Source organism: Manihot esculenta, chromosome 7 (genome assembly GCF_001659605.2).
Source record: "Manihot esculenta cultivar AM560-2 chromosome 7, M.esculenta_v8, whole genome shotgun sequence".
Taxonomy (NCBI): Eukaryota; Viridiplantae; Streptophyta; class Magnoliopsida; order Malpighiales; family Euphorbiaceae; genus Manihot; species Manihot esculenta.
In genome coordinates, this window is record NC_035167.2 from 23,838,857 (window position 1) to 23,862,689 (window position 23,833).

At 34.2% G+C, this 23,833-nt stretch overlaps 1 protein-coding gene across 3 annotated transcripts; it reads left to right on the plus strand.

Moving 5' to 3' along the window:
- The first annotated feature begins 4,736 nt into the window (after window positions 1-4,736).
- On the plus strand, window positions 4,737-21,835 carry LOC110619395. 3 transcript variants are annotated; one of them, XM_043958271.1, is made up of 10 exons: window positions 4,737-5,032; window positions 5,168-5,210; window positions 5,427-5,831; window positions 6,504-6,603; window positions 7,564-7,620; window positions 11,448-11,565; window positions 16,817-16,899; window positions 18,780-18,841; window positions 18,942-19,038; window positions 20,926-21,441. In XM_043958271.1, exons 3-10 carry the CDS (start codon window positions 5,494-5,496, stop codon window positions 20,980-20,982), a joined length of 912 nt encoding a protein of 303 aa, XP_043814206.1. In that variant the 5' UTR covers window positions 4,737-5,032; window positions 5,168-5,210; window positions 5,427-5,493; the 3' UTR covers window positions 20,983-21,441. The 3 variants fall into 3 exon arrangements, with proteins under 3 accessions (XP_043814206.1, XP_043814207.1, XP_021618508.1); XM_021762816.2 differs by lacking the exon at window positions 5,168-5,210 and adding an exon at window positions 21,570-21,835 and having other exon boundaries at window positions 4,738-5,032; window positions 20,926-21,017; XM_043958272.1 differs by lacking the exons at window positions 5,168-5,210; window positions 18,780-18,841.
- Window positions 21,836-23,833: the final 1,998 nt, after the last annotated feature.

Consider the following 23,833-nt stretch of genomic DNA (forward strand, 5'->3'; position numbering starts at 1 on the left):
ACACAGAGTTCACAGCAGGCTTGCTACGGGTCCCGGCGGCCTTAAGCCGATTTGGATCCTAGCGCCGGTAGCAGTTCGGTTTCCAGGCTGTTATAATTGCCCTAGGCAATGCAGGAGGACGGGCGCTCGTGCCTTCATCCTCAGGTGGTACTCCAGTCAATCTTGTTGATCGACGAGTTCCTCTCATCCTGTTTTCTGAAAAACAGTGCACATCACACAAAAACATTAGCATCATATGGTTCATGTGGGCACACATGAACCCGCATCACATACATCACATATCATTAATGCACATGCATATAATCATGGCATTTCACATCATCATGCAAGACAGGACTCCACATCCTATCCTAGTGGACATGATCTTCCTATTGTACTTGACCTTCTATAACCTCTATGAGCCCGACATTCTAGGTCCGACCATATGAACCTAGGGCTCTGATACCATTTTGTAACGATCCGGAAATCGGACCGCTACCGGCGCTAGGATCCAGGTTGGCTTAAGGCCGCCGGAACCCGTAGCAAGCCTGACATAAAACCTGTAAACCTGTTTAATCCCATACATGATCAAGAATATACATAAAAATTAAAACTTTTCTTTCATACATTCTCTCATACACCAAACTCAACCTGTGCATGCACTGAATATAAACATAACTATAAACATTGACCCCTCTTTGGGATCTCATCACTGCCCCAATGGGTGACATAACATGCGTTGAGTTGGTTTACATCTACATCATAAAACATCTAAGATCATGTATTAAAAGGGATAACAATACTCTATGGTCAAGCACACCTCTAATATCCATGAACATTTTTACATTACATTTCTATACTGTAATCATACATAACATCTCAACATTTTTCATGTCCACACTATCTATTACATAACCAAGACTTCATTACTCTTGCTGACCTCCTGGTCTACCCTGTACCTGCAAGCCTGGGGGTTAAGGGAGAGGGGTGAGCTATAAAGCCCAGTGAGCAGAATAATAAAACATTTAAAACATATAGTAACATGGAATGCATCACATCACAATCATATCACATCAAGGATGAAGTTATCACCCATAGTCCTCTACATGGTCCAACTGTGCCAAGGGCGTAGAATGGGCCTCACTGGTCTTTCTCTTACATAAGATAGCATAACATAACAGTCCAACTGTGCCAGGGGCGTAGAATGGGCCTCACTGGTCTTTCTCTTACATGGTGCCAGGGGCGTAGAATGGGCCTCACTGGTCTTCCGTACCGTATCATCATCATCATAACATACGAGGACTAAAGGATCATTCAACATTCATCCGCATCATCAACATATTATGCAATGCAACATATTCGTGAGTTCTAATGCAAACACCCTATTATATCTCATGGCATTCATGATGTGTGAATCATGCTAAAACTGATTTATTTATTTTAAAGCATAAGAGTTATTCCACTCACCTCTGGCTAGCTCTGACAGACACGGAAACAGCTGAACTCACTGCTGGGGTCCTCGGTTCCTCGGGTCCGAACCTACACAGGTGGACTCAAATGAGGGACCAAACATACTAGAACATGACTCTAAAACATCCCCAAAAAAAAACCCCCTAAAAACACCTCAAAACATTCATGGAATACATGCAAAGGAAGGCTGAACAGGGCACTTTCGGCGGCAGGTTCGGCGGCCGAAAGTCCCTCCAGAGCCAAAAGTCAGGCAGGTTCAGCGGCACCTTCGGCTGCTGCTCCCAGACAGAGACGAAACTCATGCATGTTCGGCGGCACTTTCGGCGGCCAAAACTGCCCTCCAGAGATGAAAGTCCTCTTTCGGGGGCAGGCTTCCGCAGCCGAAGGCTGCTTCCATAAGCGGGTTCGGCGGCCGAACCTGAGTTTCTCCAAAGTGGCAGAAACTCAGCTCCAACATGCACAAACGCCTCCCAAACCTTTCAAACATGCATAAACCTATTCTACAACACTCCCAAACATACACAATCAAGCATACAAGCTCATAGGGGTCTCAAACTAGCCTAAACCCCAACTACAACACATCAAACATACCCACATTGCTCAAAAACACACATTAAACCCATAAACTCAAAACAACCTAAACATGCATTTCTACTTCATGAAACAACTTATAACTTGTTTAAAACATAAAGTGAGCTCAAGATCGGCCCTTACCTCTTGAAGATCGAGAGGAAAACGACCCTAGCTCGGAGATGGGAGAGATTTGAGTTTCTTGAATCTCAAAGCTCCAAAACTTGCTTTATACTTGAAAATCTTCAAAACAAAGTGAAAACTAGTGAAAATCGTGAAAGATTTGAAGGAAGAAACTCAAGATCGGTGAGGGACGACAGAGAGCTCACCTTGGCCAAAAGTGGGGAGAAAAACTCGCCCGTTTTCGGCTAAGGGACTCCTTTATAGGTGGCTGGCCAGGCCACATTCGGGAGCCGAACGTGCCTCCGCATGCATGCCATGTTCGGCGGCCGAACATAAGGTTCGGCAGCCGAACCTGGACTTCCCTCACTTATGCTTTCGGGGGCCTAAAGCACTCCCGAAGTGCATGCATGTTCGGCGGCCGAACGTGAGGTTCGGCGGCTGAACCTGGGTCTTCCTCCAAGATTATTTTCATGCAAAAATTCATTTCCTTTTTACTTAAAACCATGAAATACATTGAAACATTTTATGAAAACATGTTTCTACCCTACTAGAGGCTTCCGACATCCGAGATTCCACTGAACGGTAGGAATTCCGATATCGGAGTCTAGCCGGGTATTACACAAATGGTTGCCTCTACAGGTAGGTTCGGCGGCCGAACTTGGGTTCTCCAACAAGACAGAACTCGATTCTGCCCTAAACATGCAGCCACCAATTACTCCCAAACACACATGCAGCAGTCTAAAATCAACCATACACACTCAATATGCATAAGGGACATCTAGAGCTAGCATAATCCTCATCATCATCAATAACCCAAGAGAAAATGTCCATTATCAACCCTAAGATCAAACCTTTCAATTTAAAAATAACTAACTTGCATGCATCAAGAATCCTCTTAAACACCTGTAAAGCTTGTTGAAACTTTTAAAAGACAGAAAAAAAGCAAGAATTGAACTTACTTCTTGAAGAACACCAAGGTGACAACAAGTAAGGGAATGGTTTAGGAGATGGAGCGATGAGCTTCGAGGGTCCCAAGAGTTAGGATTTCGAAACACAACTCAATTTTCAAAACAACAATAGAAACTCATGAATTCTTTAAGAGATTAGAAAGAATTTCAACAAAACCGTCAAGAATGGTGCATGAACTCACCTCTATCCGAAAATATGAGTAGAGAAAGAAATCTCACATTTTCGGGCTGAAGGCCTTTATAGGTGGCTAGAGGAGCCACCTTTAGCGGCTGGAGGAGCCACCTTCGGTGGCCGAACCTTAAAATTCCTCAAACTCTTTTTTTTTTAACACGATTTTAAAAATTTTAAATTTATTTTATAAAAATCCTATTTTACCCTTCCAAAGATTCCAGTTTCGAAATTCTGAATTTCGACGAAAATTCTGTCGGAAAATTGAAATTCCGATACTAGAGTTTAGTCGGGTATTATAGTAATAATCTTATAAATAAATAATGTTGTTTATTGAAGTTCATTATCTTTTGTTTACATACATAATGTTGTTTATTAAAGTTCATTATCTTTTGTTTACATACAATCTGAATGTTCCATGCAAGCAACATTCATAAAAATAACCTTTCAAAACAAACTTCAATAATTTTTTTTATAAAATTAAATAATATTATTTTTAAATGATCAACATGACAACTTTGAATATTTTATAATATTAAAAAACATAACATCCAATAAAATAATATTAAAAAATTGAAAGATATTCATGTTTGGATAGTTTTAATCTAATTACAATTCCAACAACTGAACCATAAAAAAAACATGATGATACAAATTCTTTAGTCTTTTGAATTCTAGAGTAAGCATCATTATGTTATTTTTTGCAAATTGCTTGTTCAAAATGGGAAATGGTTGACGACCCTTCACCAACAGAATCTGAACACATGTTAATACTGTGTAAATATCCACATCTTCTTCCATCATATCATATGACTTATAGATGCTTTTACTCACATTAAAGGTGCACATTCTTACCATGAAAAATAAATTTCATGTCTAATACCCTGAAAACACAATATAAAATTTATGTTGCTTTCTATTTTTAGTTAGATTCATGATGTTCAATGTGCTATGAGAAGAAACAATAAAAAAAAGTGGAGAAAGATAATCAATGTCCACGAATGTTTAATTTTTTTTTTATTTATAAGTTTTGAATATTGTAAGTGTATCTAAATAAATTTGAGAAATTTCAAATTTCACTCTCTCAATTCTGAATTTTCATTTAAAATAAAATATTCAAATTTTGTGAGCTACATTATAAATATTAAAATAATATTTTTTTGGAAAAAAATTTGAAATAATATTAACTTAATTATTTAGCTAATAGTAGCTCTGTCAAGCTATGAGTTGTTATTTGTTTTATTAATAAAAATTTAATATATTCTTTAATATTTTTATCTAAATAATAAAATTATAGTGGAAAAATATTAAATTAATAAAAAATAATAGAAAAAAAGGAAAAGTGGAGACTCCACAATAATTGGCATCAAATGCTTATGGGGATTCGCACTGTTGCTGAATTCCAAGATCAATTATTAAATCCTTCTCTGTTTTTTTCCAGTATTTTTATTTTTCTAAAAAGAGGACGTCGTCTCTTAAATCAAAACATTTGGCCTTTTTGCTATTGGCGTAGCTCTGAGCCTCTAACCTCTCTCAGCCATTTCTCATTTCTCAGAGAGAGACACTACTCCGTCGCGGAAAAAAAAAAAAAAAATAGAAAAGGAAAAAAGTGAAGGCTTAGAGTAGTGAGGGACACTATGCATGTTGGCAGCAGGCGCAAGTAGAAGTAGTGATTGAGAGAAAAAGGCAAACACATAGGCAAATTGCTCCAACTTAGCCAATTAGGGGTGCTTCCGAAAGTGGCCCTCAAAAGGTAACCAACTCTTTACATTCCCACCTTCTCTTCTGTGTCACTACCCACCTCCAATTTTCAACTGTTTAGGGCTTAGTTTTTCCATTTAATTTTGTTTATTTATTTATTTATTTTGAGTTTCAAGCTGTATTTCAGGTCTTTGAGTATGATTTGAAGTAGTTGATTTTATTTTTTGAAGGTATACTTTTTTGCTTTTCTTGTTTCTTTGAGGATTCTAGGGTTTAGTTAGGTAAATTTGGTTGGAAATTGAATTGCTTTGTTGGCCATTTCTTGTGATTCGCCTTGAAGCAAGATTTTTTTTTTCCCAATTTGAAGCAGGATTTTAGCTGGATTATGTTTTTATTATGCTTTATAGTGTTTCTATTAATGGTTAATTTACTATAAATTTTTACAGAGCAAGTGACATGGTGAGATGTGAGTTGTGTGAGATTATGGTGTGCTAGAGAATTTTGGCAGAGAAAATGGCAGCGGAGTCCAATTCTGGGTTTCGCCGGGACGAAGCTTTGGGTTCTGCTTTCAAGCGGCCTGCTATGTCCTTTCATTCCGACGCAATAAATAATTCATCTGAGATGATTCCGATGGGGAGTTTCTTTGGGATGAATGCTAGTACTAGTACTGTAATGTTGCCAGGGACTTCCAGCATGATTAACAACAGTCCTGGAATTCTTCATGTTCAGGCTGTCAATTCTTCTGCTTCTTCTCTTCTTCTTGATTCTGCTGCTGGCCTCAAGCATGATACTGGCTTGGCTGTTGAGTGGTCTGTTGACGAACAATACAAATTGGAGGAAGGCCTTAACAAGTAGGTAGTTTTTTTTTTGGGATACGCATTGTCTTCTTTCTTTTTCTTTCCTAGATAACTGTTAGCCATATTTTAATTTCTTACTTATTATGATGATTTTTGTGCCAGCACTGTTGTAACACTGTTAAAGTATCAGCCAAGGTGGTTCAACCGTATTTTTGCTGACAAAAATAAAGATTAAAGAATAACTAAAGTAAATAAGGATGTAGCTGTTATTGCTGATATAGTGGTCTTAATTATCTTGGGGGTAAACTTAACTTCTTTTTTTTTTTTTCCTTTTTTTTCCCTCCTCTCTCAAAGTGAGTGATGCTTTTGACTTGTTAAGTAGGAGATATATGTGATATTTCTTTAGATCAAGAAACGAAATCTGCTGGTTTTAACTTATTAACTGCCAAAAAGTAAAAATTGTAGCTTCTGTTTTGTGTGTACAATTTTACATAATGTAATAACTTAGCCTTGCTATTATTGACAATTGTTTCTCCAGCCTTCTTGTCTTCATTTCCTTATAAGATTTATATTGCATGGTTATGTTACAGAATGCTTACTATGTTTGTTTGCAATGGTTCCCCTTGTCTTTCATTTATTTCACACTGCATGTTTGTTTTCATTCTGGGCTAATTTGCTTTTTATACGTTAGTTTTGACTTGCTAATAATTTTATTCTAACATATAGGTTTGCTGATGAACCAAGTATTATGAGATACATTAAGATTGCGGCAACCTTGCCTGATAAGACTGTACGTGATGTTGCATTGAGGTGTAGGTGGATGACGGTAGGCTCTTTTCTACTTGCAATGATGTTTTTCATTTCTTTCCTATCATGTTGTATTTAAAAGTGGGCTTTGTTGATCGGCCCTTGTATATGGTGCTAAAATGCTGCAATTATTTTATTATTATTTTCTTGCTTTTTATTGTTCATCTATCAAATATAAACATTTTATAACCTAATGATTTTTCAGCCCCTATGTGGAGATACTAAAATACCTTTCATTGAAAGTCAAAAAATGCTAAGATTGGCATTTTTTGTGCTTCATTATTATCATTTGTATTTTGGGCCCATGCACCAAAAACTGCAGCTTAAGAAGAATGCATAGAATAATTGTTGTGAATGGAAGCTTTGATGGAGATCTTGGGCCAATGTTCACCTAACTCTCAATAAGTAAAAAAAGTGAGGGACAAGAGCAATAGTATTTCTGAACTCCTAAAACATGTGCATCTTAATGTGTTCTTCTGTTATCTGATCTTCAATCTTTTGCCTTTTTTTTTTTTTTGTTTCATCCATAAAGTTTTTAAGTGTGCACTAATAATAAGTTTCAGTTTGGTCAATCTTTAGTTTGCACCACTGGTCATTAAACATTAATTTAGCCTCAGCTGAGCCAATGTCAGTAGAATATGGTGAAAGGCTTGCTGGAAAAGCTGATGTGGCTACCAATTTATCACTTTTCTTTCCTCCTCAATTTTCACTCTCAAATCTGGCAGCCACATTAAGTTTTCAATGGGTCTTTTACTGGATCTCAATCAATTTGATTCAATTGAGACTAGAATGAAGTTTAATGATAAACTTGATACAAATTAACCTTTTCCGACTTAATTGATACTAGGTGTAAAGTCTAGTCACCATGAATATAATTTACCCTAATTTTTTTTTTTAATTTTCAAATATCACACATTACATACTTAAAATTAACTTTGATGCATTTATTTTAAAAGATACTGATGACAAATTTTCACAGAGAAAACGAAGGAAAGCAGAGGAATATAATTTGGGAAAGAAGGTCAATAATAGGAAGGTATGAAAGATCTTTGTGGGATATTGACTTTATTTTGTTTAGCAGTTGTTTAATTATCATTTGGTTTAATGCCTTTGTAGAAAAAAGATTATGCCTTAGTTTGATCTTGAAAGAATTTTCTCCCTGTACATCGTGAACTTGCACTTACCATAATAACATAGCAACAATATGTTAGAGCTGAAACTCTAACAGGGAAAATTAGAGAGAAGAAGAAGAGAGAATAGGATTTGGAATAAGAGAAAGCAGTAGTGTTTGTATTGAAAATTCATAATGCCTTTACATGTGGGATATACTGAGATTTTATAGATCTCAGCTAATTATTTGTAACAGCAATAATACTTCTAGAGATTTCTAATCCATTACATTTCTTTTACATTTCTTAGCACTTTTCTTATATTTCTTCCTATATTATGTGACAATACCCCCTGTTTGAGAACTTTCTTACCCCAAGCAAGATATCTATGCAACTCTTGAGGAAACTGAGCAGTAATAAACTGAGCAAGAAAGAGATATCTATAGCGTGGTTATGACTTCTATAAGGTGGAAACACTTGAGGCTCTTCAAAAATGACTTGGTATTTCTGCAATAATCGCTGTAAATTCCTTTTTTTCTCAGTAAGGGAAGTGAAAATAGCAGATATTTCCTCCTAATGTTCACAATCTTCTTTTGAGTTAGTATGCCAAAGACAAAATATAGGAGTTTGAAGATCCACCCCCTTTCTATGGGACAATTTCCAAAGTACCACTACCCAGATTGGAGGGATGCCTCACTAATACCCTGTAACAGCAAGGGTTTCTGTTGTCTGGTGATAGTATAGATGAGGCTTCAAAGTCAAGTAGCACAAGGTTATGAGTTTTAAGCCAATCAACCCTTAAAATCATCTCCAAACCCCCTAACTCCAACATCCTCATATCAAAGTGAAATTCATGCCTTTGCATCCTCCATTTTAATCCTGGACACTTGTGGTCACAACATAATTTCCTACCATCTGCCACTGTCATAGCAGTAGGAATTATGGCAACTAACCCCAATTTTAATTCCTGAATACCCTTTATCTATAAAGCTAGTGGTGCTACCACTATCAATTAAAATGACTAGCTGTATGTTTTTATGAAAGCCCAAAATTCTAATTGTATCCACCCCATAACTTCCTTCAAGAGCATGTACAGACAGTGTTGCATCTGCCATCTCATCCTCTAATTCATTTCCCTTAACTTGATACGTTTCATCTTCCATCCCATCCCCCTCTTTATCTTATGTGCAAATAGCTTTAAGGTTTTGGTTTTACATTGATACCCAGGGAAATATTTATCCCCACATCTATAACAAGGTTTGGGTTGATTTTTGGAAGGTGGGGTTAGAAATTTTAGAGGCTGCTATGACTGGTGTTTGGACTAGTGACAGAAGAAGTGTTACTGCCTTTATTAGCAGTTAAATTAGTTTTCTGGTTGGTGTTTGGTGGTCGAGGTGGGTATGGGTATGCTTGATATGGTTCAGTATAGGTGTTTGTAGGATTTGTTTGGGCTGTTTGGTTGCTGGTGGTGGTGTTTGGATAGGTATTTCTGAAAGATCTGAAAGAATTGCTGTTTCCTCCTTTTGTTTGGTCTTTGTCTAACAACTGTACCTGTAATTTTGCTACTTCTACCGCCTCAGACAAGGAAACAGGTTTCATCATTTTAACCATTAATCTAATCTTATCCTGCAACCCTCCAATAAACCCAAAAAGGAAGTAAGACTCCTCCAACTTGGGCATTAACCTCTCCAACCTAATCCTCATATCCTCAAATTCATCTTGATACTCTTCAACAGAATTTTCTTGTCTCAATTTCATAGATCAGTCCGCTATATCTTCTAATCCTTTGTCTCCAAATCTATTACATATTCCCCTCTCAAATTCCTCCCAGTTATGCTCCCTCCCCTTGTTCCAATTATGAAACTATGCATCAGCCTTATCCATTAAAAATAAACTAGCTAATTGCACTCTTGTTCAGTAGGAACCCATATAAATTTCAAAATACTTCATACACTTCCTCAACCAAGCTCTTGGCTCCTTCCCTTCAAAAGTGACTAACTCAATTTTGGGGAGCATTTGAGTTACATCATTAACAAGAGAGAGAGTGAAAATAGTGGCCATAATACCTTTATCCTTAGCTTGAACAGTATGAGCCTCTTTTGAATTAATAGAGATGGATTGAGAAGCTCCATTTTCAGCTCTGTTTCTGCCCTCGCTAGAACTACCGACTTCCTTGCCCTTATCTGCTATATGCTTGATCATCAAGCTGCGCAACTCTTCCAGGATTCCATTAGTATCCTTAGAGTTCTTCCTTACTTCCTCCTTGAAGTCCCTCAACTCTTTGCTATTTTTCTAGGTGGACTCCTGCAGCAATCTGATTTATTCCTCTAATTCTGCAATCTTACCATCTCCTGACTGACTCACTACAGTGGATCGGGTCATAGTTCTGACTCCAACAACAATTACCCAGTAATCCCAGTGATGCACAAGCTCTGATACTAATTGTTAGAGCTGAAACTCTAACAGGGAAAATACGAGAGAAGAATGGGAAGAAGAAGAAGAAGAAGAATTAGAGAGGAGAAGAGAGAAAAGGACTCGGAATAGGAGAAAGCAGTAGTGTTTGGGATTAGAACCTCAGCTTCTTTGGCTCATTGCTGTCTTGGCCCAGCTGCTCTGTTCCTTTCCCTCTAACAGAAATATATCTCTTTTATTTACTCCACAAATCTTCTTGAATCTTCCTTTGCTCTTTTACCAAGTTCTTTCCATTCTTCTGCTATTCTGTCTGTAGTGGACATTGCTTTGGGCATGAATTGACATTCTCTGGATTTTTATCTGCATTCCTACCAAAACGGTTTAACGCTAGGAATTTATATTGTCGTTTGTAATATTTAACAAGTTGCTTCTTCCTATGCTATTCAGTATTGGTTTAGAGTTTTTCTACTTTTGGGATTCATAGTCCTATTATTAGGATTTGAATCTTATTACTTTAGGATTTCTATCCTAGTAGAAGTAGGGGTTAATTATTAAGTCTTTATAATTACATAGTTATTTTCTTAAAGTTTTGATAATGAAACTCGAGTATTTTGATTTTTTAATTCCTCAAGGCATTTGTGCAAAGTTTCTTTTCCCCTTTTCTCTTTTCTCCTTTCTCCTTTCCTTCAGCTGCAACAGTTGCAGTTTCTTGGATGTATCTCACAGCCCCAACAATCTCAGTTCTTTTCTTTTTTTCACTCTAACAAGCAGTATTCAATTGGCCAAGGTTAAACTCACATTTTTCCTTAAATCAAAACCCTAAAACTCATGAATTGCCTTAGAATTGCCCACCATAAAGAATTCAAAGCTGGTTCCTTAAACCTATCCTGCATTAACATGACAACTGTGAAATAGGGGGTGGCACACAGCTGAGGAACCTGCATACTCTCTTATGCCTAAATCAATCTAATAATAGTCTCCAACAGTTTCATGCACATGCACTTTCTATAATCTACACTCTATACCCTGTCCCATCATATTTCCAAGAGTGAACTGCTGCAGTTTTGATTATGAAATTGTCAGCATGAGTTTCACGTTGAAGAATTATGATACTTTAGCCAATTTTGCACTCTGGGGCTGATGGTGGCTGGTATTGTCGATGCTTGCTTTATTATTGCTGGATAAGCTATAAAACTCGCCTGAAATAAACTTAATATTTACAACTCAATTTACTCGTAGTGTAGCCTCAAAGATATGATGTTTTAATTTATTGAATCAATTAATGTCTTTAGGATGTAATGTTGATTGAAGAACCAGTATTCTAAAGATCATGCTTCTTCAGGATAAGCTGGTGGAATCATCATCAAAGATGAATATATCTTCAGCTGTGCCACAGAACATGCCTGTGTATCCTCTAATGACACACCATGTAGACCATGGCAATACCTTGTCTTTTGAAGGTTAGTGCTTTGATATCTCCTATGAGTATCTTAGATGTTCTTTTTCTTTTGCCTTTCTTAAATTTAATTTTGATGTATTTGTTTTTGCAACTTAAATTTTTATTACGATATTGGACTCTTGATACTGGTCTTCTGTTTGGTCCTAGTTTAACCATAAAGAAAATAGCTGAATTTAAATGTTTTAAAGCTCATTAAAAGGGTCCATTTAATGAAAATGATGGTTTGAAGTTGGAAGTTGTTAGTCAGTTCTGTGTTTATAATTTTGTTAGGAGAGGTTTAGTTAGTTCCATGGATTCAGAATTTGTTCAGTTCTGTGTTTATAATTTTGTTAGGAGAGGTTTAGTTAGTTCCATGGATTCAGAATTTGTTTACACCTATTGGGTTCTTAGCAAGTTGTGTATATAAGTCAAAGTTTAGGTATAATTACAGTTGGCACTGTAAATTTCTCAACTTATTGCAAATTGAAACCCTTCAAAACAATACAATTTTAACCTAGAGCTTTATAAACTGTTGCAATTGAAAACCCTTACTAAGGCTTCATTTAACAGAAAATATTTTCTAGATTTTTTCCAGGAATGCATTTTCAACATCTTCTGACATTTGGTGTGGTTAGAAAAATTGGAAAATAGATTGTGTTTTCATAGTCAAAAGAAAACTAAGACCTTGTTTAATTGTAAAAATCTTTTTCTTTTTCAATTTTGGTTTATTTTTCCCCCATTTTTCAGTTTTTTTTTCCAATTATCCCAGTGGAGAATTGAAAAGCCAGAAACATGTTTGTCTGCCTGTTCTTTTTCTTTTCCGAATTTCACCATTTTTTATTTTTCTTTTGTAAAAAAAATGTTCTACTTTCTTAATTAAATACTATTTTATAAAAAGTACTAACTATTGAAATAGAAAGTATATAAATGATTTTTATTTTAATCACTTAAATGTGCTTTTTTAAGATAAATTACATTTATGGCCTTGAGGATTGTCAAAATTAACACATGTATCAATCTATTTTGAAAACTCAATAGTTTAGTCCTATATTTTGACTGTGTCAAATGGGAGGTTCTCCATCTAAGTTTCTGTTAATTGTCTTTGATATACAAAAATACCTTTGAATATATAGTATTTTTTAATCCTTATGTTATGTCAAAATTAACATTTATATTCTCTCAATTTCTCAAAAATTAATAGTTTAGTCCCTGTATAATAACTTTATCAAATTGAAAAAATATATTGTTTTCAGGGAGGGCCTGTAGTTGGACGGAGTAAAAATTAGGGACTAAAATGTTTAGTTTTATAAGGACATATGTGTTAATTTGACATACCTCAGAGAGGTAATAGTAATTTTCCCTTTTTTTAAATTGAAAAATCAATTGGAAAACTGAAAATGTTCTACATCCTTTAAAGATTCTGCTATTTATACATCCTTTAATAAACTATTCGTGCCAATTCCTGTTGCTTGATCCTGCTACTACATTCTTCTAACTAATCATTCCCCCTATTATTTAACTAACTTGGTCCCTCTCAGCTATTGGTTACTGACTTCCCTATTCTTTCTAAACTTCCTCCTGCTATATGTATGATGCAGGGTAGCTGAAAGAAAACACTCACTCCACATAAGAGAGAGAACCTTCGATGAAAAGAATTCTGCATGAACTTTTATTAATAAAAACTGAACTGAAAGGATAAACAAAACTGGGTGTCTATAGAGTTTGTAAACCCCTAAACACAGTAGGAGCAAACTACTACTAAATAGGAAGTCAAAACAAATCAAAACTCTTTTAGGAATCCAAATTACAATTTGGAAATAACTAATCTTACTTGGAAAAGGAAATTACAAATAGACCCTAAAATAATTAAACTCCTAAATAATTGCTGCTGAGTGCTGTAATAATTAATACGGAGCCTTTGCTGTAATAGGACCAAAAGGAGGTCGTTGGGACTCAAAATTGCAAGAATCACTTTGCTATCTGCTCCGTGACCTTGGAGACATGTCATGGCTGGGTTGTGAAACATTCTCTTTCAAGATCTGCCCATCTCCCAAACTTGCTGCAACTTGGTGTTTTCCGCTAATTTCACATCTGCATGCTCCCTTCCTTTGACCTTTCTCCTATTTCCCATAAAATCGTCACTAATATGCTCTAGATCATAATCCCCACTTGAATAAAACAAAAAAGGAAAACAAAAAAATTCATCTCGAGTTAGGATTTCTTGCAATGAACTATAAGAAATGTACTGCTAGTTTCCATATCATTCTTCCTCTTGGAATAAACCGGTCCTTGAATTTTTAAGTGAAAGTGAATGAAAATCTTCATTGGGAAAGTACACCCTTTAGTTTATAAGGCTTGGTAAATTGAACAAGATTGAATCAATTAACTTCTCCTTGACTCCTTCACCTTTGGTTGGGTCCTACAGAACACCTTGAGAAATAAATTCAATGGAGAAAATGTAAAAAATTTTAAAACTAATTCTTGCATTATACTCACCATGGTTGAAGGTAATACAATTAATGCTCTAATGTAATGTGAAGCTGTTTTTCTCCCAATTCCTCATGAACATTTGATGACTCTTCAGTCTTCATCAACCTTTTGCAAGAATCTCAACGTCCTCCCATTGGATTCTTTGTACTCATTTTTATCATCCTCATTCGCTCCTCTTTTTGGGGGTTCACAACAAATCTCCTTTTGTCTTCCAACAAAATCAATTTTCCTTGAGCATTTTATGGGATTTGTGACCTTCATTGCATTTTTATTACACCTAATGCGGTCGGTTTTGGTATAGGGATTGATAGCTTTTTGGAAGATTCAAACTACTTGTTTATCTGTCCCACTGAGTGAATCCTTCACTGTTTTCTTCCCCTTAGCAACTTTAGAAGCACCTTGGAAGCCTTCGTTTTCCTCGTTAACCTCTATAGCCATATCCATACATCTTCTTCACCACACCTTGAATAAGAATCTTGGTGAGTCCTTTCATAGTTCATGATTTCCGCCTTTAATGCTATATTCGTTGCCTCAGACAAAGCATTACCACTTGGGTTGGAATTCAATCTTCAGTTATGGGTTTCAATCCTTCTATTGACTTTCAGATTCATGAAGATTCTCCTAATGAACTGTTCGATTTCCTTGTTGGCACTTTTGGTAATTGGAAGAGGATTTGGGTTTTGTTCACATTTAAGTAGTAAGAATTATTGTTGCAATAAATACTTTATCTTATACTACATACAAACCAAACTCTTTCCTTTCTTCGCCCTTCCAGCTTGTAACCGTTCCTATTCAATGGACCCACCTCCCTTGAGCTGGCATGCTATCACATTAACTCGTCTTTCCAATGCTTTGTCCATGTAGTCAAAGAACCCCTCCCCATTATTTATCCAATTCAAAAATACCTCAATAGTAAAATATACCATTGAAGTTAGCAATGTTGACTTCTATTAATTTTTCTGCCATCCCTTTATCCTAGAGCACCCTTTCTCCCTTAATACAGCGTTGCTTAGGATAGTCATGGGAGTCACAGATATAATATTCCAAATTTTCATTGTTGTTGTAGTGCCTATGAGCAGTTATTCTCGGTAAATAGTTCACCAAGAGCTGCACTATCATCTTTTGGCCTTATATTTTCCTGCTGACCTCTGTTTCCTTTGATTCTTCAAGCATCAAGATGGTCCACAAATTGTTCAAGGCATGGCCCATACATCCGAATCTGTGATCCATCAACTGCTCAAGTGGTTGCTCCAAATGTCGCAACTCATTGGCCCTATGGTCAAGGGCCCTAGATCCTCATTCACCGTTGCGAGAACCATTAGTATCACCTCCATCAAGGGCTGTCATCTTGATTGGGGTGATTTGCCCCTCTGATACCACTGACTCATTGTAGCTTAAAGAAAACACTCACTCCACACACAGAGGACTTGTAGAAAACAGTAATTTTTACTAATAAAAAATGGAATATTTATAAATTTTATAACCCTAAACAAAACAGGAATAGGCTACTATTAAATACGAAGTTAAAAATAAAGCAAAACTCTGTGAGGAGCCCAAGCATAATTGGAAGCAACTAATTGAAGGAAATTAAAATAGGCTCTAAATAAGTTAAAACTCCTAAATAATTGCTGTCAAAGTTTATTGGACTAACTAATAAGGGTCCTACTGTCCTAGTGAACTAGGACCAAAAGGAGCTGTTGGGACCCAAAATTGAAAGAATCACACTGCTATCCAGAGCTTCTCATGGCCAGTGATCTCACATCAGACTGTGTTTCAAGGCCAGGCTGTGAGACATCCTTTTTCAAGATTTGCCTATCTCCCAAACTTGCTGCAACTCGGTGTTTTGCCCTAATTTCACATAGGCATTCTTCCTTTGTTCCTTCCTTTGAACTTCCTCTGATTTTCCCATAAATTCATTGCTAATATGCTCTGCATCAACACAATAGAATGATGGATTAGTGCCTTTATTTGATGTATTTATGCTTATTTTGTTATTAGTTGTATATTAATTTACCTGTATTTTTAAATATTTATTCATTTTGTAAACTTTGCAAATTTTTCCAAAAGATTAGCAAAGAAATTGACTTTTTACCATTATGGTATGGCCATTATAGGCCTTTTTTATGTTACTCATGACTATGACCACGATTTAAATCCATGGGCCCAGGTGCCCTCCCTACAGCCTCATTATGGGGCATACCTCTGACAACTATAGGTAAGACTCATGGAGGAAATTGAAGTCCAATCAGTATCTATGATTTGATTGCTTAGGATTATTTATTTATTTAGTTGTTTTTTAATGAATATTTAGTGTTCTTCAAGCTTTTGGTAGGAGACATTCTTTATTATTTTTTTCCCTATCTGTTACATAAGGACATTATTTACTTTAGGTTTGAAATAAGAGATCAATTGAAATAGCAATATTTATAATATCAAACCATGTATGATCATATTACCTTGAATATTTCTTTTGAAGTTCATAAAATGACTTAAATTAACATTTAAAAGCAAGAACTAAGTGTGCAATGTGTTAATACTTTTAATGGCTACAAGAAGCATCAAATGAATAGCAAGGAATATCTTTCATGATGTATTAGATTTATTTTTGGAATTAATTATTAAAATGTATTTGAAGTTAAGACATTAATAATCATGTATCAGAAGTTTAAATTTACTCAAGTTGTTGTAATTCTTGCTTTATTTGATAGATCCAAAAGCCATTTATGTTTATGCTTTCAGAGTGCATCCTTCTATTAATGTATTTGTTACTTGGGTGTTCTCAGAATTAAGCGGCACATCCAGGCATCTCTTGGAACAAAATGCTCAAGCTTTTAGTAAAATAACAGCTAACCTTTCAACATTCAAGGTGAATGTCCCATCCTCTTATTTATTTGTGTATGTTGGTTCAAGCAATAAAAATCAGCTTGTACATAGGAGCTATGGTCTGCGGATATGATTATTGTATGTTCTGTGTTTGTGAAGGATGATATTTGGACAGGCATGCACTACCCCTCATGCCATTATCACCCAACTTTTGTGCATCTCTTAATTTTTATTGTACGTTTGTCTTTCTCTTATATAATGGACACTAGGAACACTAAAATCTCTTACAAGTTTGTTATAACATTAAAGAGCCAACTTGATTGTGCTTGGAAAAAAAAAGGCTTAATCTTATCTTGATATTGTATTCAAGCTTTATTTATTTAATCTTTTTTCTGTTGGAGAAAAGGGTTGGGGGGGGGGGGGGGGAGAGACGTGGTGGTTCAGATGGTAGGGCCAAATTGTTTTAGCTGCATTTATTGCCATTTTATGCTTCTCTTGCTTAGGACCTTAATGATAAAGAATCAATATAGAATCATGATTATCAAAATTATTATTGTCTTTGTATTAACAGATTAGCTGCTTTTATTGGATTATTAAGCTAAATAATAATGACATGAAACCATCATTCTCAGGCATCATGATTAATCAAATTCTATTTAAAGTTAAAATAACTATGTAGATAATCTACAGCTAACCAATTAACTAGATAGATAAACTAATGCTTAGTACCATAATTTTAACAAAAAACATAGGGAAACAAAACTCACCTTATTCGGGAAATAAATGTGTAGAACTAGAAAATTGTTGATGATCTTATCTCAAGAAAGAAGAGATGAAAGATTTGTAGAACTAGAAAATTGTTGATGATCTTATCTCAAGAAAGGAGATGAAAGATTTGTAGAAAGACAAAAATTTAGAGGGAAATTTGAGCATGAAAATTCTGACAACTAAATCCACTGCAAAAAAGCGGGGAAAAAAAAAAAAGGAATAGTTGCTGCCCCATCTGACTTGAAACAGTAAATGAGGTAACCGACCTTTACTATTACTTAATGGTAAATAACAGTTGTTACTGTTAAGTAAAGACTTAACGACTGTTATAGCAACACTTTTTTTATGCTTTTAAGTATCGTAGTTACAATAATGAGAGGGTAAAGAACTTATAAATCACTTGTGTCCTTTACAACCATGGTTGATATTCAACATTGACTTTCCCTGTGTTTTCTCCCTTGTCTTTCTAATTGCTTCGATGATTAGTCTTGTTGGATGTCAATGTGTTTGAACTTTCACCACAAACTCTGTCCTCTTTTTTTTTTTTTTTTTTTTCTCTTTGGGGGAGGGGTGGGTGGGTGGGTGGTGGTGGTTGTGTAAGTTCGCTGCCCCCAGGTGCCAAGTTTTTAGTATTTTACCCTTTAGGTTTGAGCAATTTATACTTTTCCAGTTACTTATAGAAATTGAGATAAAAATGGTAGCATTGGCTTGAGATGGCAGGGAAGGTAGTTATGTGTACCATGCTGGTGTAGCATGCAGCTACCACTTTTGATTTGTAAAATAAAAAGCTGCGTGCATAAATTACTGAATTACTGGATGTAATGATTCACATAAATTTTACGTTAACATATATTTCCTCTTATGGATACAGCAGCCACAATAAGATGTTACTTCTCCCATAAGATGCTACATCATTAGAGAAGCATAGTTTTTGTAATATATATACATATATAGTTGAATTAGTTTTGTTTACTTTATTTTCTTGTTAGAGCACATCATGAAATTAAACATGTTTCTTCTTATGTAGTATTTTTCTTATTGAATTTTGTGTGTGTATTCTGGAGCTTGATATTTATCTTTCCTTGGTACTACTAATTTACATAGTAGCTGTGGTTTATTGGGAATGGCATATTAATATGATACTTCTACAAACAGTTACAGGATAATATTGACCTCTTCTGTTGCACAAGGAACAATATTAGTGCCATCCTGAATGAGTATGTTGATGTTCTCAATATATTTACTTCAGTATTTAGCTGCTTCCTTTTTGTTTATGATTGAGTTCAATGAGGAAATTCCTGTTCTTATTTTTTGCAGCATGAGAGAGATGCCTGGCATAATGAGCCAGATGCCACCACTGCCTGTATCAATTAACGAGGATCTTGCAAATAGTATATTACCAACGACAACTCAGGTAAGCTTTATGCAATTTGATTGAATGGCATAATTTCAAAATCAGAATGAGCAATTCATTGGTTTCCTTTTGGTTCTAGCAGATAGAATCCACAATCCTAGATCAAGTTATTATATATTTTGAACTATTTTAATGTCATTAATAAAAAATCATAGTTACAGAAATCAGGAAGTGGGAATCAAATCCAATTGGAAGATTTTTCTGAAAATTCTTAAACTCAATTACAAAAGACGTGTATATATACATATAAAACAAACAAAAATATTGAACACTGAGTTAACAAGCATTGAACCATCATAGGGCCAATAAATAAGGTGTGTGCTTTTATGGTTCCTAGTCCCATTATGAGTATGTTCTCCTTTAACATGTACATATAAATGAAACAAAATGGTGACACATCCATGGATTTAAATCTCGGTCGCAGCTGTAACAATGGGGCTGTCGTGCTTATAACTGACACTAATGGTCTATTGCTATACAAATTTTTCTAATAAGATGTAGAAACTAATAGATATTAATAAAATAAACTAATATACGAAGAGATCCAACTAACTAATAAGCACAAATATACTATGCAAGTCTTTGAATTCATCTTTTATAATCCTTATTTACATATGTTAGCCGATTACTGTAAAACAGAGCAAAGGATAAAAAGCTAAGCTTAACTAATTAACTCTTTAGTCCTTGATACATGATATTTCTCTTGTTCTTCAATAAAATTTGGAATTACTTTAGAGAAGTAGATGAGGTATTTTGACAAATAAGATTGCTTGATTATTCCCTCAAGCAATGGTTTTATATATAGTTTGGAAATAAATCAAATATGTAATAAAATCAGTCCTTATAATCAACTCCATAATATACAAAATCGCAGTATTCATGCAACAATTAACCTTCTAACAATGTTGAAGTGGGTTAAAGAAAAGAAAATGAATATGTAATTGTGGTGACAAATGATCGTTGTAATTAGAAAATTTTTTCCCTTTGCTTAACTGGGATAATGGTAAGGTAACCCAAAAAACATTTGGTATAAGAGCCATTATGTTATGCAATGCCCATTGTGTAAAACCATAAAATCTCATGCAATTTGATGATGAGAATATTTGAGATACACATTCCACATCTCAGCCATGTATTTATATAGATGTATCCTCTTTTGTGAATATAACTTTTGTACTTCCGTGCAATTTCATCTGGCATATTGAACTTATACTTCCATTTCCTACAACGTTTTTGTGCTTTATATACTAGCACTGTCTTTTAAGATAGTAAAATTTGTCACCCATATCTTCAAAAACTCAAGAAAACTGAACCAATTGGGAAGTAAACCACTAGTGAGCAAGATTGATCTTCATTTGTTATCAAGTTCAGTAGTCCTTTTTAGAGAAAGAGAGGCTAAAGAAGATGACAAGAAGATTTCAGAAAAATGATAATAAGATCTGCCTTCTGCATGTCTTTCTGTCCGTGATGTGTGGTCATTTCACAGATCACATGCGAGAAATCATATCTTCCTGCCATGAAATATCTTTATTTGATATATGCTCGATGCAATACAGACTTTGCAGTCTTCTTTTTATGGAGTGTATCATTTAACGGTGTTGATCATTCATCTCAACAGTAAATCACACTTTGGTGTTCTAGTTGTATCCAGTCTAGACTTCTGTGGTTCTACTTTACCTAAATCTAATTACCAGTACCAGTTGCTCAGCTAAGCAATTTATTGGGAATCATTTACTCCTATTATGTAATCAATGGCCATGGCATCGGAAGAAGTATCATCTTACTAATACAAAATTTTGCTGTTGCTATAGAAATAAAAAAGATTATGAGTGGAGTTTTTCTTTAAAGAATTATTATGTTTTAACTATTTGTGTTTTGCATATATAGACAATGATGTTTGGCTCGCCTAGTGGGATACAACTGAAGCAAGAGCCAAGGTGCTGATGGAGAATTTGTGGAGGTGAATTCATCTGGTCTGTGTAAGTACCAAAATTTTACTAGTGTAAATGCTAAGCAGTTTGGTAGGAGGCGGTTCTTCATTTCGTGTACACATACTCATCACAGTTTACGGGTCCCACAATGGAAAAAATTTGTAGAGATCCCATTTTTGGAACCTTAAATGTTTACCTTGCTAGGTATTGAAATCGAACCAAAGCACCAGAATCTCATAAATAAGAATGCCGACTGTCCATTGTTCCTGCACTCCAGGGAGAATCTTTAACCAGATTACTATAATTTATTTTTCAGTCGAATTTTGTGCTTGTGTAAAAATTTGCAAGACTGACACCTTGGAGTGTAATATTTGGTGCTTTGATTTTTAACTATCTCTAGATTTTATGTTCTTGGTATCGCATGTACCTATTATTATTAGATCAATGCAAATGCTTGACAAAGTTTTATTTCTTTCCTTTTTTTATTTTTTATTTTTTTATATAAGGAGAAGAAAATAACTCCATAATATCTTTTCTTTTTATAATTTTTTTATACGTGCCCATTTCTTTTCTTACTATATATGGCTTGTCATTTGTAAGATTGCGAGCTATTTCATGCGTGCATCCATCAGACTTCACGCCAGCGGTGACAATCCCATCCCGGTGTATATGGTAAAAAGTTGATTCAAACCCTTCTATTAATTTATCTTAGGTTTCATTTGGATTATTTTTTACTTGTGGTGGATTTAGCTGTGTTTTGAAAAATGCATTTCCGTACTTTGTGATTTAATAACAATTAATGTTTTGTGTTATATATATATTTTTTTATGAAATTAATAAGAATATGATTTTTTTTACTGGATAAATTAATTTAAATGTTTGTGAAGTCACATTTATATCTTAAATTTTATTTCTGACAATAAAGTTAAAACTTTAAAATTGATCATTCAGTTAATACAATATGGTTCTTATATTTTAATTGATTTTCGCTTTTCAATAATTAAAGAATTATGAAAATTAAGTTTGAATTAAATTTAACATGTATTAATTTTTTATTAACACATGTTAGAATAACAAAATAATATTTTTTAAATTAATTTTAACAATAATTAGACACTCACAGGTGATAAGTGGGTACATTTACGTAAACCTGACTTTTTATATTAGTGAACATTAACTAATTAAATCTATTAAAAGTTTGATTAAAGTATTGAGTTTCCATGTTTAATAATATTGAGAATTATACATATAAATTTCAAGAGTTAAAAAACTTTTTGGTAGTGTTAAAATTAAATTAAAAATACTATTTAACTATTTTAGTATTTGTTAATAATTTAAAATATATGATATTTAATTTAAAAATTATTTTTCGCAATTTTTAATTATTAAAGAGAAAAAAATATATAATAAACAAAAGATGATATGGTTTAATTTAATAATAATAAATAAGAACATGATTAAAATAGAATATTTATTTTAAAGGATCATTTTATTAATGAAGTCAACCTTTAAGGATCAAATTGTCATTGTTAATTTTTCTAAATTTAAATTTGTTTATTGGCTAAAATGGTAGCTAGTTTTACAATTTTGATTTTATTGTCAAAAAAATAAAGTTTAAGATGTAAATATGATTTTTTTTTTTTTTTTTTTACAAACATTTGTATTATTTTGTGCAATAGCTTTTTTTTTTTTTTAGATAGGAGCTGTCATATCAAAATTAAATATGTATTGTAATTTTGAAGGGTAATTTATACTAATTTTGATAGGGTCTATCAATTTTAATTTTTTTTCTTTTAAAACTCCTCAAATTTTTTCGATAATATAAAATTTTTTTAACCTATAATAACATGTCTTCAGATAATTTTGCTGTACTGGGCATCTATTAAATTAAAGAAAAAATTATTATGAATTCTAAATTTTAGTGAAATTGATTAATTAATTCTAATATTTTTAGAAATAATTAAAATCTTTCTCATTATTTTAAAATACAACAATTTAATTTTTTTAATAATAAATTTCCTCAATTTTAAGTAAAAAATCATAAATACTCTCTAAAACCCATAAATCCTTATCCCAAGTCAATGTCTATCTAAAACTTTCTTTTTGTGTCTTCAAGAAACTTTTTATATTTTTCTGCCATGAAATATTCACTCATCTCCTTCTTCAACGCATCTTACAATTTGTGATTCGGCAAGAAAATCAAATTAAATCAATTTGATGAATTTGATTATTTACTCTATATAACTCAATTTGATTATTAATTTTTTAAAAATATTAATTTTTGATTCAATTTAGTTAAATAACTAAAATTAATAAAAAAAATCGAATCCAACCACTACAACATTACAAAATTCTAGCGACGTAAGAGCACTATTTCAGACAATTAATTGTCGATTTAGGCGACATAAGAACGTCTTCGGACGATGTAAGGACACTCTTTCAGACAATCATTTGCCCCATAGACGTTATAAAAGCGTTCCTAGACAACGTAAGAGCGCCCTTTCAGATAAATAATTATCCATTTAGACGACATAAAATTATTCCTAGACGACATAAGAGTGTTTTTAGACGACGTAAGAGCGACCTTTTCAGGCAATCAATTGTCCTTAGGCGACGTAAGAGCGCCCTTTCAAGCAACTAATTGTCCACTTAGAGGCGCTGTAAGAGCACTCTTCCAAACAATCAATTCCCACTTAGGCGACATAAGAGCGTGCTTTTAGATAACCACTTGCCACATAAGTGACATAACCCCCCCCCCCCTCAACCAATCAAATCCCACTTAGGAGATATAATAGTGCACCTAAATGATAAAAAAGCACTCTTACTAGCAATTGATACCATGGTAGCATGGCACCATGGTAACA